We start from the raw sequence: 14,490 nt of genomic DNA, 5'->3' as shown, positions 1-14,490 counted from the left end.
GAGGAATCAACACTCATAATTTGGTGAATATATTGTACAACTTAAATTTTGCATTGCAAATGAAAAATGTTCCATGATCAGTTTTCTTTTCATCAAATAATGCCAATTGTAAATACAGTAACAACCAGCTCATTTTGGGTAGAGATAAGCTTTGTATTTCATCTTCTTTGATCATCCAATGGGCCAGATGCTTAAGATAAGATAATCCTTTAATAATTCCACCATGGGGAAATTCACAGTGTTACGGCAGCACAAAGAATACAAAAACTGCAAAATAAAGGCATTACAGTAACAGCAGATTACAGATAAAACATAAAAACTAAAGGATATAGATATCATGGCTTATAGAATTGAGTCTCTGGATGGAATGATATCCTCAGGAACCTGTAGGCGATAAGTGTAGTCTATCTTTGCTTTGAACAGTGTTGGTTGTACAGCCTAACAGCAGCAGGGAGGAATGACTTCTGATAGCACTCCTTCTCACACTTGGGCTGAAGCAGTCGGTCACTGACTGTACTGACCATTGCTATTACCATCTCATGCATGGGATAGGAGTTATTCTCCAGCATGGAGATCAGCTTGAATAGTTTCCTTCTCTCACCTGCACTGGCTTGAGGGGGCTCACCAGGACGGAGCTGGCCTTTCTAATCAGTTTGTCAAGTCTCTTCCTCTCCCTGGATGAGATGCTGCTGCTACAGTCCCCCAGCAGGCCACTCAGAAGAAGATGGCTGATGCCACCACAGAGTTGAAAAAAAAAACCTAAGAAATGCTTTCTGCACTCCAAAAGCTCTCAGCTTCCTAAGCCTGTTGTGGACCTTTCTGTATAGTACATCCATGTTATCTGTCCAGTCCACATCTGCAATGTGCACACACCTATCTATGATGTACCTTTTAGGGACTCTTTAAATGCTCTGATCATATAGTTTCTAAAGGTCTCAGGTGTGGAATATTTAGAAGCAAATTTGGCTATACTCATTTGATAGCTGTTATGTGAACACATCTTCAGTAGAGATGAGCAAAGTTTTCAAACACTTGATTCAGACGCTTCACCAAATTTTTCCAAAAAATAGGATCCGATCCAAATTAATTAGTCATGAAGTTCGTTATAAATCAGAAATTTCCTGGCTGAAGAAAGCATATATCTTGGGGGACATCACTGTGCATTGCATAGCTAGTCTGCTGTGGTAGTGAAACAGTTACCATGTATCAGTATGACAGGCAGGAGACAAGCGTTACTCTTAGACTCAGGTCACACTTCATTTATTTGGTAAGTTTTGGGTCAAACACTGACCAAATAACTGAAGTGTGAACTCAACCATACAGGTCAATATTAGCGTCAGGTATAGTGTACTTAATTGTGCAGTGGCCCAATATGCTATTTTAGAGTGAAATAGTGCTCTCTTTTTATACCAGTTACACACTGATATATGTAGTGGGCTCATGACAGTGTGTAGTCAGAAGAACAACCCCCAAAAAATGGATCCTAGTGGAATTACTTCTGTAAAAAACAAGATGTAAAACCAAATACATAAAAAACAGAGCACTATTTCACCCCAATTACAGAATCAAGGCCTAATGGAATTACTTATGAATAAAACTATGTGAACCACAATAGCAGTAGTATCATACTGCTATTTTATCCCAATTACAGAATCAAAACCTAATGGAATTACTTATAAATAAAACAATGTGGACGTCCCAATAGCAGTAGTATCAGACTGCTATTTCACCCCAATTACAGAATCAAGGCCTAGTGGAATTACTGACATATAAAACAATGTGAACAACCTAAAAGCAGTAGTATTAGACCGCTATCTCACTCCAATTACAAAACAAAGCCTAATGGAATTACTTATGTATAACCCAAGGTGTAAAACCAAATGTGTGAAAAAATATTTAGAGCGCTATTTCACCCCAATTACAGAATCAGGGCATTATAGAATTATGTATGTATAAAACAATGGACACCACAATAGCAGAAGTATTAGATAGCTTTTTCACCTCAATTAGTGTATCAAGGTGTAATAGAATTGATTATCTATTAACCAAGGAGGCAGTGTTCTATTAGCCCCTGCACTCTTCCTATGCTCGCCCTATAATGTGGATAAAGTCTCCCTATTATCTCCTTACACCGTCCCTGTGCTGTCCCTGAACTGTTCCAAACAGATAAAGGATTTCTTAATCACTGTCTATAGCACCTGTCACATCTCTCCCTGCATTAAGTTCACAGTAAAATGGTGGAGATCGGACAGGATGAGGCTTTTTATAAGGCTGTGGCATCACAGTGGCTGGCTATCTGCTGATTGGCTGGCTTCACAACATTATGGGTGATTCTTCATTCCCGGGCTTCTTACTTTCCCTTTGTAACCAGGGGTGCACCTAGCCTTTCTGCTGCCTGAGGCGAAAACTGAAATGGCGCCCCTCCCTCCCCAATGCCAATTCCTTTACCTAATCCCTTCCCTTCAGCCCTACTTGCCCCCATATGGTCTGGTGCTGCCTGAGGCGATCACCTCACCTGGCCTCATTGGTGGTGCACCCCTGTGTGCAGCAGCTATTTTAGAAAAAATCGGATTATTTAACACGAATCGCCAGGAATTTTGGATTTGTGATAAATCAAATCTTCCTGAAATTCCAATCAAATTACACTTGTCTTAACACTAGTCTATAGCAGACAGCTATTCTTTTCAAATCTTCCTTACATTTTATTTTTGATCCTTGGCTAAATGTGCATGTTTTCTCATTGGGTATAGTAGGAAAAACCTCTGTTCATGTCTTACATCTCTTGGAACCAAAGAATTCAGTGTGTTGAAAAGGTTGTCTGGTTTTCTTATATTGATGACCTATTCCCAGGACAAGTCATCAATATCAGATTGGCTGGGTTGTGACTAGCAGCCGTCCTGCCAATCAGCTGTTTGAAGAGCACGGAGTTCTCTTCCCTGTTTATGTGCTTGCCATCAAAATTACAGCCGCGGAGCAGTGTGATTAGGTCATCAATAAGGTAAAACCAGACCTCTTTGAAATCCAATTGCCAGATTTTTCTTTTCCTGAATATCGGTGGTCAGTGGGGAGTCATGCTACTCCCATACAAATTAGATGGTCGGTCCTACAGGCATATGTGTGTTTGGCTGACATTCACATAATGTTACAGCCTCCTAAACCAGTGAGATAAAAATATTAGTTTGTCTGAAAGCATCTCATAGGACAGTGATGGGGAACCTATGGCACGGGTGCCAGAGGCGGCACTCAGAGCCATCTCTGTGGGCACCCGCACCCTGGAGAAAGTCTATGGTGTACCAATATGCCTTAGAATTTGCTTGCCATTTAATAGTGCAGGGCATGCTATGAACAGCACAGGCAGCACATTGAATGTAGGCAGGTTATTATAGATAAATGATAAAGTACATGGAAGATATATGATATTGGTGTTCAGGTTAAATTGCTGTGTTGGCACTTTGCGATAAATAAGTGGGTTTTGGGTTGCAGTTTGGGCACTCGGTCTCTAAGAGGTTCACCATCACTGTCATAGGATGATCAAGTTCTTTAGTTCTGCCCGTTATATGGTTTCAGTGAATCTGTACTGTAGCTGTTAGACTCGTGCCCTGATGACCATACTAATGATAAAATGTCATATCTTAGGGGGAAAAAGAGGTTAGATTGGAGAGTTACCCTGCTGAGACATAGCACTGCTCAATCATAAGCTAGAGACGGAATTACCAGCATACTCCATGAGTTCTCTCACTGGGACAAAGTAAGGAAAGTGCTTTGGGATTGTGTTGACTTTTTTGTCAAAGTGTAGTCCACAGAAGGGAGTAAGAAAAGTCTTTGTAAGAAGAGTTTTAAAAGTATGATTCCTCCAAGATCCGCTGTTGGCAATTTTATTAGGTATTTTAAAGGAAACCTGTGACATCAAAATGCATTTCTTCAGGCAGCATGTTAGAGTAGAAGTCCCTAAACATATATATATATATTATCAGCACTCCTCCCCCTGCTGATCCTACTTAACCTCAGGTGTTGGGTCCACGTCACTAGGTTATGATTGAGAACCTCCGAGTTTGAAACATGTTAACCTATGGTGGGGGGTGGTGAAGATTGAAGCATGTACTGTTATGCCGATCTACAATAAAGACGACTAATACTGATGGATGCTGGAGAATATTCCTTTATTTCTCTGACAGTATAATCTGAATATCATCCATTTAATTTCCCACTTATTCTGGGCTTTAAAGTCCTAGTGGCGGTTCTGTTAGTGACTGATGGCTATTTCTGCATGCAAAGTCTTAGAAGGAAGGCTGCCAATCACTGATAAGGCCCCTCCTGGATGTCAAAGCTCAGAATGACCAGGGATTTAAAATAATAATTTAAATAAGTTTTGCAGAAATGTTTCCCATAAGTCATATATCAATCGTTTCTGCTGCGCCTGATTTATAGTATGCTGCTGGCAGATTACACTGCATTTCCATGGTAACAAGTTCCCTTTGATAGCTTTAAGAATTATACTTCATATGAACAGCATTACGTTAAGTTAACCTCAATAGAGGAATTGTATTAAACTGGTGCACAGAAAAAGTGGAGGAGCTTCCCCTAGCCAACAACCTTTCATGTTCAAAAACATCAAGAGCCTCTAAGGCAGGCATCCTCAAACTGCGGCCCTCCAGCTGTTGCAAAACTACAACTCCCAGCATGCCCGAACAGCCTACAGGTATCAGCCTACAGCAGGGCATGGTGGGAGTTGTAGTTTTACAACAGCTGGAGGGCTGCAGTTTGAGGATGCCTGTTCTAAGACATGAAATCTGACTGATCTGATTGGTCCCTATCATCAATTGCTTCAGTTATACTTTCTACCAGTTTTCAGAAATCTCTTTCTAATGAAGTCTATGTTACATATTATAGACACACAGGTGAGAATCCTTAACATTTTTTTTTTTTTATTATTTCTATTTGATCTTTCCAATATAATCTTGTTGTTTTGAAAAATGTGTTATGACATATAAGGCTTTTCAAAAAATATCTTCATAAACATCGTCCTCCTCACATCTCAAATCCAAGGCCCCTCCCATGCCTTTGACTTTCATTTTAATTCCTTACTGCAGGGAATGTTATATTCCTCTATTCTTCAAGCATTTAAAAGCATATTAAAGACCTATGTTCCATCATTTGCTATGACCGGGATGGCCAACCTGCGGCTCTCCAGCTGTTGCAAAACTATAACTCCCAGCATGCCCAGACAGCCTACAGCAAGGCATGGTGGGAATTGTAGTCTTACAACAGCTGGAGAGCTGCAGGTTTGCCAGCCCTGTGCTATAACTTTCACTACCATTGCAGATCAACTGCTCATGTTTGTATGTTGCAATACCTTCACTATCTGTCACTATCTCTAATCCCTTTGGAATGTAAGCTCATTTTATTGGGATTTTCTCTCTTATTCTACTGCTATTGTACCAAACTGTTTTGCCTATAGCACCTATATTGAAAATGGATTCTTTGATGACCATTAAATTTCATTTAAAGGACCATATTTCCACAATGGAGACTAAAAACATATTTTTTATCTATTAGAAGATCACATGTATGGTGAAAGTCTTCACTTTGAAGCCTGTTTGTGAACGTAGTGGATGCCACAGCTATCAAGTTTCTGCTGTTTTAAATGGCAGAAACCCAGGTATAATGTCTGTGATTGGCAATAACATTTCACTCTGGCAGCTGAGTGCTGAAAAAACCAAACCGTGTACTTCAGGACCTACATATAAGAACTGTAGTTCTTAAGATGACCCGCAGGAGGCAGACTTTGTAGCATAGCAGCAAATTGAGCTCACAATCTAGTGCTCCATGGCTAATTTTGGAAAATGCATATTCTAGTCCACTGGGGAGGGGACTAAAAAAAAGTTTTTAAAAAAGTTTAAAAAAATAAAAAATATAAAAAATATAATCACCCCCACTTTTCCCTAAAATTAAACTAAATAAAAAAAATTAAATATACATCACAGGCATTGTCACATCCGAAAACACCTGTGCTATTAAAATATAAAAATATTTATATCATACGGTCAACAACGTAACTGAAAAAAGCAAAATGGCTGATTTGCCATTTTTCATTGCTTCACTTCCAAAAATATTGTATAACTCAATAAAAACAACAAATTGCCCTGCAAAAATTGAGTCCTAACACCGCTCTGTAGACATAGCTATAAAAAAATAAACTTATGGAAGTCAGAATATGGAACTAGAAAAAACTATATAAATGTGGTATAATTGCAGTCATAATGACCTGGTAAATGAAAATAACAGGTTATTTTTGCCGCATACTATAAAAATGAAACCTGTAAAACTGTTGCTAAACTACGTTTTTTCCCCCAATTTTTCCCCAATTTGGATTGTTTTCAGCTTCCCACTATATTGTATGCAACATTAAATGGTGTCATTAGAAAATTATAAATTGCTCCACAAAAAACAAGCCCATACAAATAAAAAGATTATGGCTCCAGGAAGACAGGAAGTGCAAAACAAAACAAAAATGAAAAATCCTTCGGGTCTCATGCGGTTAAAAAATAATATCATATTCAGACATGTTTTACTTAATATTTTCTAGCACAATAGGATATCATGCTGCTATAACTAACAATATTGTTGCATCAAAAAAAAAAAAAAGTTAAATAGGAACCTATGGCATTAAAAAAGTTTTAAAATGTTATATATATATATATATATATATATATATATAAATATATATATATATATATATATATATATATAAATATATATATATATATATATATATATATATATATGTATGTGGCAGTATTATATTTTTAAGCCTTATTTTGTTTTTCTGTCTTCATTTATATGTTAGATCCTTTTTTTTATGTCCCATTGTTTCTCGGGGAATATGTTAGCTATCATATATATGATGGATCTTGCTGTCTACTGTGTAATGCAGACTAAGCATGAACATGATATAAACTGGTTAATGTTTGCACTGACCTTTTAGATAACATTGACAGAAAAAATCCAACTACATGTAGATGACAAATATATATATATGTAAGAAACCAAAGTTTTTGTAGAAACATTAAAATTGTGTTGCCCTTTAACTCAAGATTTAGGAATTAATTGGCCATCAAAGATATGCTGGGATATGTCCCCATATGTCCCCTATATCAAGAACTGAGCAGGGAAGGTGGTGGCTGGAGGACCCCGGGTTTCACCAGGTCTGGCCACCACCGAGCGCTCTTCCCATGGAAGAGAATGGAAGCATACTGCGCTTGGGCGGCCACTGCTCCCATTCATTTCTAATGGGCCAATGGAAATTGCCGAGCCAATGCTCTGCTATATTCGGCAGCCCCATAGAAATGATCGGAGGGCTGCTGCACATTTGCAGTACACCCTCCACCACTTTCAGGATTCTGTTCTCGGTGTAGATGCGGGTCCCACACCTATCAGACAATGGGGGCATAATATAGTCATATGCCCACATTGTCTGAGATGGAAATACCCCATTACAACAATTTCTAAAGCTGACCATAGACATAAGACAATGATAAGCCTAATCTATCAGTTGAACAAACAATCCCACCAGGAAACATGCCAGATTAAAATGGCTCTGCGGGAAGTCTTTTTCTTTTTTCTTCTTTTTAAACCAACTCCCTAGTCCTTGATAACAATCAGTTGAGTTCAGCCAGTCAATGGACAAAATTATACAAGTGGCACATCATATTTCGAGCAGGCAATGATAGCATTTTAAAAGACAGTTGGACAGAATGGGCAAAGTTGGCCATTCTGGCCAACTTTTGTCTTATGTGTATGGCCAACTTAATATAAGAATTTAGTGGACTTTTTATGTTTGATACAAATAAATGAAATTAATTCTATCACTATTACACAGTTTTGTGGCTCTGATAAAATGAATGTCTGCTCCTAGTTGACGATGCTGTGTTTGTCGATGGCTAAAGTGTATAACTCTTTCATAACCACTTTTTTTCGTTTTCATTGTGTCCAGAACAATTTTTTCATCTACTTTCAAATATATTTTAATCAATGTTTACATTTTTTGCTAATTTTATCTATTTTATTAGATATAGTGCAAAGGCATATTTTATATTTTTATTCAGATTTACAAAAAATCTGTTCCATCAGGGATCTTATGTCTTATGTGTATGGCAAGCTTTATGTGAGTACTCAGTGGGCTTTGCATGCTAGATACAAATAAATGAAATCAATGATATCGCTATCACACCGTTTTGTGGCTCTGATAAAACAAATATCTGCTCCTAGCTGTTGATGCTGTGTTTTTTGATGGCTAAAGTGACTATCTCATTCATAACCACTTTTCTAATTTTTAGTGTCTTCAGAAAAAAAATTCATCTTCTTTCAAATATATTTTATTCAATTTTATATATTTTTTATTTTGTTAACTATTTTACTCCATATAGAACATGTTTTATATTTTAATTCAGATTTACAAAAATCAGTTCTATCACAGTTTGGGTGTATGAATCCCATGAAAATAAATCTCTATGCCTAGTAGTTGTTGCAGCAGTTATAGTAAATAGGAGTTATTATCTGAGAGTTTACCCATTTTGTCAATTTAAATGTTCAATTTGAGTGTTATTTGGTTTATATAAAAACAAAGTTTGGATTGTTAATTCGTGACAAAAAAAGAAAGGGCTGGCATTTTAGACCAGCATTTTAGACGCTGGACTTAATAAGGCCCTGCACTGGCAGTGGATCCGCCAAAATTATGTAGAGGCGCTGACCTCTACATAACTTACGCGGATACAGCACCACTTCTAAATCTAACCCAGCTCATTTTCTACTCCTAAATCAGATGTAGAAAATGATGAATGAGACGGGCCTGCTTATCCCCTTTCCCGGCCCACGTCACACCGACTTTGTTAGACCTGTTGTAAGCTGGGAAAAGTTGTAGCTTGCGATAAAAAGAACCTTGTCACCACAGACTAAGCCAGAAATATGCCTAGTATAGATGTATTTCTTTTAGTAAATAACCCACAATGTTCTTTGTACACAATAGATCATTGCAGTATTTCACAGTTCATGCATGCATACATAAAAATAATCATCTCTTGATTTTTGTGGCAACTTTTCCAGTTTTTTAATATGTACAAAACATTTTTTTCATCTACTTAAAATATATTTTCTACAATTTTAACTTCTCTTGAATATGTTTTAACTTTTTTTTTTTTTTTTTTACATATAGGGCATTCAATTAACCTACTAATATGATGCAAAAACCATTTCACTTTCTCTTCATTGCAAATATATAGCATTTTCACATCAGTTTTTGATTTTCTTTATGTTTGCATACAATGTAACAGCTTGTTACATTATTGTATAACAATATTTTTGTATCTCTTTTTTCAAGTTTTTCTTTTTATTGGATTTTTTAAGCCCCCTATATTTGAATTACCGTTTTCTTTTTATTCTTCTTACTGTTACCCTCAGGAGCCAACACAAAGAAACAAGCTGATGATATAGCCAATAATGACCGTGGTGAAGATGAAGGTATATATATATATATATTTTTTTATATATACATATTCAAGCTCAGTATGATGCATGAATATTATTTTTTTCTTTTTTTTCAATAAACATTTTTTTTTCTATGGCATATATTCTTAACATTTTTACTTCTTGAACACTGAATATCATTTTGATATCTTTCAATTTGTTTTGAATCTTTTTTTAACCAATATACAAAATTCACAAGATGACATTGGGTCGCACGTGCATGATTGATTGCTTCACTGATAATTCCAAAATAAACATGTGGTTTATACTTTTCCACAAATCAATACTGTAGGCTAAAACTCCCAGAATATTTTTAAACCCATCAAACAGCATTAACATAGATACTTAGATATTTTTGTAATAAGGGTACATTATGAATTATAAAACATGCTTTAGGTGTGGTACAGTATTATTCCATTTCAAAGCTCATTATACGAAATGATAACTTTTTTTATATATATCTATGGATATTCAAATACTGCATATATAATGTTATTTTGTCATTTGATAAACAATGCTGTTGGCTATTTGAAAGTGTGCATATGTCTTGCAGTGGTTTTTTTTATGTATTCCCTTTCAGGATTCTCAATTCAGTAACCCCTGAAATAAGAGCAATTTGAAATATTATAAACATAGGTGAAACTGAACTCACTCAATCTGCCACTCACCTTCTACCCTGGCTGCAGCTTGAGCAAAAATCACATCCCAAATCCAGCTCACTCAACCAAAATACACTCTGCTACCGCCCATTGTTATGACTGACCAGATGCCAATCTGGTAACTCACAAGTACATACTGTATAGCCATACAATTTTCTTAGATATAAAACAGGTATAAAACACTCTTAGGTAGAAAACACTTTTAAACAGCTTAGGAATGGTTTTGGCTCTTCCCTTGAGACTTTTTGAAAAGTCAGACTTTGATTCAACTTCCAGAATGTTGCGCTGGTGGAAAAGTTTTTTTTTTTTTTTCCCCTGGAAGATACCTCTTTTTACAAGATTCTAATACAAAAAGGGCACTGCTTACAAAGTCTAAAAATACAAGTAAAATAACATACAGAACACGCAATAAAAGTTATATAAATTATAGAAAAATAAGAGAAGACCACTTATAAGCTGAAGTCCCTTCTGCATCCCTGAAGGTAGGAATATTATAAAACACACCTCAATAAAAAGTCTGACCTCAACTGTATTAACCCCATTGTACTACTTCAGTCATATTTTATACATTAACTTCTAGGTTCTGGTTTCTAAGCCATCCTTCTGCTTAATTATCCAAATCTCTTGTATATGACTGGACAGTAAATGAATAAGAGGGTTTAACAGGCAGTAGGTGTTGACCCTATGTGCCAACTGACCAGTTTGTCTTGTGTATAAACCTAAGGGGGCTGTCCTGTTGGTCCTCTGGTATTCACTCTTTGACCCCTATACAGGGATCTGGACTTCGCTCCAGGAGACCAACCAGGCCAATACCTCCTACATTAGTCCCCATGTAGTTGACAGCTTATCCACTTGGATCAGAGACACCAGTGCAAAGCACTGAAGGAGCAGGCAACATTTGTACTCAAGAGACAAGCTAGGATGAAGACAGGAATACTACGTGCACATCTATAAAACAAATCCAAGAGCAGGACAGAGAGCAGAGGATCAGAGGCTGTAAACAGTCAGAGTTTGTATATGGATAAACAGACAGAAAAAGCACACCTTCACTACACTAGCGGATGCGGGGGGGAGGGGGGGCAACAGAGCAATTGCACCCCCCTGCTCAGAAAGTGTGGGGGGGGGGGACGGCGGGGCACAGGGAGATGAGCGCTTCCATTGTGGAAGCGCTCATCTCCATAGTCATCTGTATCGCCGTCCTCAGGACAGCGATACAGATGGCTGTGCTGCGGCATGGAAGGAAGAGGCGTATTCCTTCCCCTTCATCTGATAGGCTGCAGGCACTAGGCCGGCCGCCTGAGCAGTACAGCGCAGGACACAGGCCGGAAGAGGCCTGCATTGCATCGCTGACATGGAGGTAAGTATAATTTTTTTTTTATATGTACAATACTTTTACTGCTACATGGGGGGACTCTTGTTACGGGCACATGATGGGGGTCTCTTATTACTGGCATACTGGCACAGGATGGGGGGCTCTTATTACTGGCACATTGGGGGGGCTCTTGTTACTAGTACATGATGAGGGGCTTTTATTACTGGCACATGATGGGGGGCTCTTATTACTGGCACATGATTGGGGGCTCTTATTACTGGCACATGATGGGGGGCTCTTATTACTGGCACATGATGGGGGACTCTTATTACTGTAACATGATGGGGGCTCTTATTACTGGCACATGATGAGGGGGCTCTTATTACTGGCACATTATGGGGGGTGCCTTTATTACTGGCCCATGTTGGGGGAATTGGGGGAAGTGTTTTTTATTATTGGCACGTGATTGGAGGGGCTCTTGTTACTGGCACATGATGGGGGATCTTATAACTGGCACATGATGGGGAGTGCTTTTATTACTGGCACATGATGGGGAGTGCTTTTATTACTGGCACATGATGGGGAGTGCTTTTATTACTGGCACATGATTGGGGGCTCTGGCTACTGGCACATGATGGGGGCTCTTATTACTGCCACATGATAGGGGGCTCTTGTTACTGGCACATGATGAGGGGCTCTTGTTACTGGCACATGATTGGGGGCATCTATGGAGGCACATTTTACTGGCACATGATTGGGGGCACATTTTACTGGCACATGATTGGGGCACTTATTACTGGCACATTATTGAGGACCCTTATTACTGGCACATTATTGGGGCACTTATTACTGGCACATTATTGAAGGCACAATAGGGGCATCCACTGAGGCCACAAAGAAGGGATATTTTATATGGGGGCTCTGTACAGTGGAATTTTATACTGGGACACATTATGGTTGGTACTATGGGGAAAGGGGAGAGGAGTACTATGAGGTCATCTACAGGGGGCACTAAGAAGGGGTATTTTATACTTGAAAATTATGGGGGCCACTGAGGGTATCTACTGGGACACTATTTATGGGGCATTTTATACTGGTTCATTATGGTGGGCACTAGGAGGAAGGGGGAAGAGGAGCACTATGGGGGCATTTACTGGGGGCACTATATAGGGGTGTTTTATACTGGCACATTATGGGGCACTATGGGGACATTAGCTCAACTGGGAGCATTATAAGGGGGTATTTTTTGCACTGTCACATTATATGGAGAATTATTTCTACTGGTGGGGTGTCATTATGTTGGGCTTTATTACTCCCCCATGGTATGAGCTCCCTATCAGCAGCTTCAGCCTCTCCCTGCTCCGCGACCTCACTGCCCCTTCTCCAAATCCTTAATTTGAAATCTTTTTCATTAGGATAAAACACAACATCAGCTCCACCGAGCCTGCGGCCAAGTTGTAGAAGTGGTGTTCGAGATACCCAAGGGCCAAGCCAAGTAATTGTAAGTTTTCATGTGAAATATGTTTGTTATACACATAGCATACACTGTGCCACACAATATACAGTATACCTCTACACTGTGTTGTCTGTTCTATAAACACCATTGTTCTGTGTTGGCGGACAGAAAATAATCTGGAAGTGCCCCTCCCGAGACCAGGCTGTTCATCCGCCACTGCTTCACTAGGACTAGAAAACACTAGAATACCTAAATCTCAGGCAAAGGGATGGTACCAAGAATCCAGTATAGGCAGTAGGGGACCTAATTTTGATCTCAAAATTATTCTCATTACTGACAGGAACAGGGGTAGATACAGATCTTATCAAATAATGGTTCAGCACCAGAGGTCTAAGAAGAGACATATGAAAGGAATAGGGAATGCAGAGACAATGGCAGGTGAAGCTTGTAACAGGCTGGATTGACTTAGGTGATGATTTTGAAAGGCCCCAGGAAACTAGAAGCAAATTTGAAAGATGGTCTAACCAGACCCTGTCTCCATGAAAAAATTGTGAAGGAACTCTTCCTTTCTTGTTTGCAAATCTCTTAATCAAGGGAAGCATTGGTCTCCTGCTTGATCTGTGATTTTTTATTTTGTTTGCCATGGTACTTGCAGCTGACACTTCAGAGGAAAAAAACATTAGGCAAAGAGGAAGCTCTTTTGATCTGAGGAGTCAATGGAATGAGACAAAGTAACTGCCTTACCTGCTAGACAAAAAGCAACAAAAAATTTAAATGGACAAGACATAGAGACCATTGGGCCAGGAAATCATTGAGGCACAGAGCCAAGTGAGGATATGTCAGATTTTTGTGATTGGTTTAGATGGTCAGACCGATGGCTCCCTTCAGTAGATAACGCCACTCCTTCAATGCCAATTTAATAGCCTGTAGCTCCCAGTCCTGATAGAAAAATTGCTGTATTTTTTGCTTCACAAGACACACTTTTTTCTCCATAAAATGTAAGAAAATGCCTTATAGGATGAATACTAATGAGTGCTTCCATTATGGAAGTGTTTATTAGTACCGGAGGAACAGGAAGCTGTGATGCAGAGCTCACCACACTCTGTACTCATCGATTCCTTGCCCTCTGCCGTCGGGTCTGCTGTGACTGCGCACAGTGTCCGGATATCAACGCTCTGTGACCACACACTGTGCGTGTTAGGTTACAGAAGAGAGCGCAGCAGGAAGAGAAGAGAGCTGTAATCTGACAATGGAGGTGGCTGCGAGGTAAGTTGCAGGTGAGGTAAATTGATTTTTTTATTTTAGTTGCAATGAGCAAGGCAGTCTAAACTGAGGTCTAGGGGGTCATTCACATTTGGGGGGGGTGATCTGAGGTCAGAATGGGGGGAGGTTTATTCATAATGGGGCTGTTATCTGAGGTCTGGGGGTCATTCACATTTGGGGATCCAATCTGTGGTCTGAATATTGGTCATTCACATTGGGGTCTGAGCTGAAGTCTGATTGTGGGTCTGATCTGAGGTCTGATTAGGGTCTTATTAACA

The 14,490-nt window shown here is 38.9% G+C and overlaps 1 protein-coding gene across 1 annotated transcript in view; it reads left to right on the top strand.

Moving 5' to 3' along the window:
- The window catches only part of NLGN4X (neuroligin 4 X-linked), a 413,540-nt gene that overhangs the window by 213,896 nt on the left and 185,154 nt on the right, over positions 1-14,490 (top strand). The window contains exon 3 of the mRNA XM_044287249.1: positions 9,457-9,516. Within this exon, the coding sequence (XP_044143184.1) occupies positions 9,457-9,516 (60 nt within the window). The remainder of the gene's footprint in view (positions 1-9,456; positions 9,517-14,490) is intronic.

The sequence above is a fragment of the Bufo gargarizans genome, chromosome 3, assembly GCF_014858855.1.
Source record: "Bufo gargarizans isolate SCDJY-AF-19 chromosome 3, ASM1485885v1, whole genome shotgun sequence".
NCBI classification, from domain to species: Eukaryota; Metazoa; Chordata; class Amphibia; order Anura; family Bufonidae; genus Bufo; species Bufo gargarizans.
Note: the sequence above shows the minus strand (reverse complement) of the source record. Positions and strands in the feature narration are given on the sequence as shown.